The 3,873-nt window shown below is 46.0% G+C and overlaps 1 protein-coding gene across 1 annotated transcript; it reads left to right on the forward strand.

Moving 5' to 3' along the window:
• Positions 1,850-3,343, forward strand: LOC107611147. The gene is made up of 2 exons (XM_016313108.1): positions 1,850-2,336; positions 2,544-3,343. Exons 1-2 carry the CDS (start codon positions 1,850-1,852, stop codon positions 3,341-3,343), a joined length of 1,287 nt encoding a protein of 428 aa, XP_016168594.1.

Genomic DNA, 3,873 nt, shown 5'->3' on the forward strand with positions numbered 1-3,873 from the left:
CTAAAATAAATAGACCGAACAAACGAAGCTGTAGATACCCCTTTGTCATCTCTGGCATTGCCATCAACAACAAAAAGGGTCAACCCCTAACCTCTTCTTGTAGCTCAACGCTGACATGTTAATAATCTCCTCAACCCCTTTTCTTTTGTTCTGAAAAATCCTTCGGTTCCATTCCAACCATAAGTTTCAGATGATCGCGCATAAACACACCATCCATCTCTTGCACTCTTGTTTTGTACTTGAGCTCTCAGTCCAACTCTGGAAGTGGTCCTTTACTGCATCTGGGCAAACCCACTGCATTCCAACATATGAAAACCAAGCACACCATACCTGCCAAGCAAAGCTACAACCAAGAAATAGGTGGTGGACATATTCTACATTACTGTTACATAAAACACACAAAGTATCTTGTTGGGGAATGATTCCAAGTCGACTCAGTCTCTCCTTCGTATTAACCCTGCCAACCAGGACAAACCAGACAAACAACTCTACTCTGGGTGGGACAAGGCCTTTCCAAATGGTCCTAGTAAAGCTGTAACTATGTATATCCTCTGGAGCCATTTCCACCTGCAACACCTGCACAAATGAGTTAGTAGAAAAAATCTCTTGTTTATCATACTTCCATACAACTCTATCCTCTTTCCCAAGATCAAGTTTGACCAGCCTCTGAGTGAGGTGAAGCTGGTTTACTAGATCTAACTCCCATTGGAACAATTCTCTCTTCCACTGAAAATTCCATATCCAATCTAACCCATCCCAAAACCCACAATCCCCTATCATTGATCCTGTTTGGTTTGAAACCGAGAACAGCAGAGGCCCAAATTCTTCAACGGCTGGGATGGGGAGAAGCGGTACTTGCTACGCTGGGCTGGACCATGATCCTGTGGGTCGGGTCAGTCTGATCCAAGGAATCCACCATGTCTCCGCGGGTCGGGCCAGGCTGCTCTAAGGGATGGGATCGGTTCCTGCTGCTCCAACTGCGCCGCTAGGGGAACCACGCGTGATAGTGGCAACGGGCAGCAAGGTCAGAAAGCGGGAAGGTGGCGGAGGATGCATCGTGCACGATGCAGGAGGAGAGGAATGATGCACTGTGGGAAGGTTAGAAGAGGGTGAACTGGGTGAGTGGGACGGATCTGAGCGTGAGGAAGAAGAAGGGAGCTCTGCGTCTATCGGTCGGAAATCCTCGAGGCGGAGGGTGACGGATAGAGACATCACCCGGATGACTGCTGGTTGTGCGCCGGTAAGGGGGCATCGATGGAGAGAGGGAGGTTGCAGAAAGCGACAAAGCGACAAGGGCAGGGACTTATGGGTTGGGAAAACACGTTGTCAGGGAGGAGGGGGCTGTGATGAGTCATGAGGGGGTTCAACCAGTCGAGGAGGGGAACCGGCATAGTAATGATGTCTATCATGAAACAGTTATTGGTGGTAATGCAAGTTCAGGGAAGCCAGGCTTGGAAATTGATTTAGCTAGTGACAGGAATATGCCCATTCAGAATGTGGAGGAGGGGTATGGTGATAGAGGTAATCATAAAGGAGAACAAAGACACCTCAATGATGATGAGATCAGCAGTCATGAGTATGTAAGTTTGGATGAACAAATGCTGGAAAACCGCAAGACATGGGAGCTAGCAAAAGAGTCTGGAGCAATGCTGCTTGATGAAGAAGAAAACATTATGGTTATCCTCCAAGAACAGAATGAAGAGATTGCTCGTAAGAGAAGAGTGGCAAAACAGAAGGCTAAAGCAAGACGAAGCAGGCCGAAAAATCTCAAAAAGGTGTGTAATTATAATTCAAAATTATTATCAGTTCATGGAATATTGGGGGGTTAAGGGGTGACGAGAAGTTGAGAATGGTAAAAGAACTCAAGAGGAAACATAGGTTGGATATGTTAGGTTTGGTAGAGACTAAAAGACAGCTAGTGACAAGGTTTGATGTATCAAAAATTTGGGGGAGTGGAAGCGCAGGATGGGAATATGTGGAGTCTGATGGTGCCTCTGGTGTCTTGTTATTGATGTGGGATGATGGTTTCTTTAAAATGCGAAATTGCTATAAAGGTGAGCGATGGCTGTGTGTTGAAGGGGTACTGTCAGAGAAGTCTGTTAACTGTGCGTTTTTCTTGGTTTATGGGGCTCACACGAGAGATGAGAAATGTGTTGTGTGGGAGGAGCTGAGTTACATGGCTGGCTTATGTCCAGGCGCCTGTTGTTTTCTGGGGGATTTTAATGAGATTGGACAAGTGGAAGAAAGGCGAGGTCTAGAAAGCTTACCTCTGTCGGCACAGGACTATAAGGATTGGGTACATGACATGGGTTTGGTGAACTTGCCAATCTCAGATCGTAAGTTTACATGGTTCAGAGGATAGTCATGTAGCCGTATTGACAGAGCTTTGGTTAGTCTGGAATGGCTTGAGGCATTCTCGGAGACTCGTTTGAGAGGTGGGTCACGGGGGTTGTCAGATCACTGTCCTATCATAGTGGAAGAGAAGAGACTAAGAGTTGGATCGAGGCCGTTTTGAAGTCTGGATTCGTGGTTTACTCATGAAGGGTTTCTAAGGATGGTTAAGGAGGAATGGAGAGGGCTGGGAGAGATACAATTCACCGATAAACTGAAGGCGTTGACGGTTCCTTTGGGGAGATTGCACAGAGACAACTTTGGTGATATGGACAGGAAAATTTTGAAGTTTGAGGAAGAGATTCAGAAGATTGATGACATGGTTGGCAATGGGAACTATGATGAGACAGTGGAAGCAAGAAGGAAGGCGTTAGTTAAGTGCTGTGAGAAATGGTATGTGAGGAAAGAATTACATTGGAAGCAGATGTCAAGGTCGAGGCTTGCAAGGGACATGGATAAAAATACGAGATACTTTCATAACTTAGCTTCGGCAAGACAGCGAAATAACAGGATTGATACACTGGCTATTAATGGAAGATTGATAAGGAATCAAGCTAGGATTAAAATTTCCATCAGGGAGTTTTACAAAGAATTATATCATCAAGAGAGGTCCCCTGAGGTGGGATTCAGAGATGGTCTGGTGGAAAGGATCAGCAAGGAGGATTCTCTTGCACTAGAGGTGCTACCGTCACCTGAGGAGATTAAAGAGGCAGTGTGGGATTGTGAATCGTCCAAGGCCCCAGGATGTGACGGTTACAACATGAACTTCATAAAGAAGTGTTGGAATGATATAGGATCGGACTTCACGGCAGCGGTGTTGGGTTTCTTCCAATCTTCAAGGTTGCCGCCTGATGCTAATGTCACATGGGTGGCGCTGGCCCCAAGTTTTCTGGTGCTAAGGAAATCAAAGATTTGCGTCCGATTAGCATGGTGGGGTGTGTATATAAGGTAATTTCGAAGATGCTGGTTAGGAGAATGAGAGGGGTTATGCCAGGACTAGTAGGCGAGACACAAAGTGCTTTTGTAAAGGGTCGGAAGATTCATGACGGGGCTCTTATCGCATGTGAAACGGTTCAGTGGATCAAATAACGGAAGAGGAAAGCGGCAATAATAAAGTTGGACTTCCAGAAAGCATACAACAGAGTCAAATGGAGTTTTGTAGACCTTGTATTGCAGAAGATGGGGTTTGGTCGAAGATTGAGGGGTTGGGTGATGGAGTGTATCAGCACGTGCTCTATGTCAATGTTGATAAATGGTTCGCCATCCAAGCCGTTCAAGATGGAAAGGGGTCTGAGACAAGGGGATCCTCTGTCCCCATTTCTCTTTGTACTTGTTGTTGATGTCCTACATAGGATGATTGGAGAAGCTGTGAGAAACAGACGCATATCACCGTTGATGGTTGGGAGAGATCATATTGAGTTGTCGCACCTACAGTTCGCAGATGATACTGTTTTGTTCTGCCCTCCAGAGGAAGACACAATC

This window comes from Arachis ipaensis, chromosome B01, assembly GCF_000816755.2.
Source record: "Arachis ipaensis cultivar K30076 chromosome B01, Araip1.1, whole genome shotgun sequence".
Taxonomy (NCBI): Eukaryota; Viridiplantae; Streptophyta; class Magnoliopsida; order Fabales; family Fabaceae; genus Arachis; species Arachis ipaensis.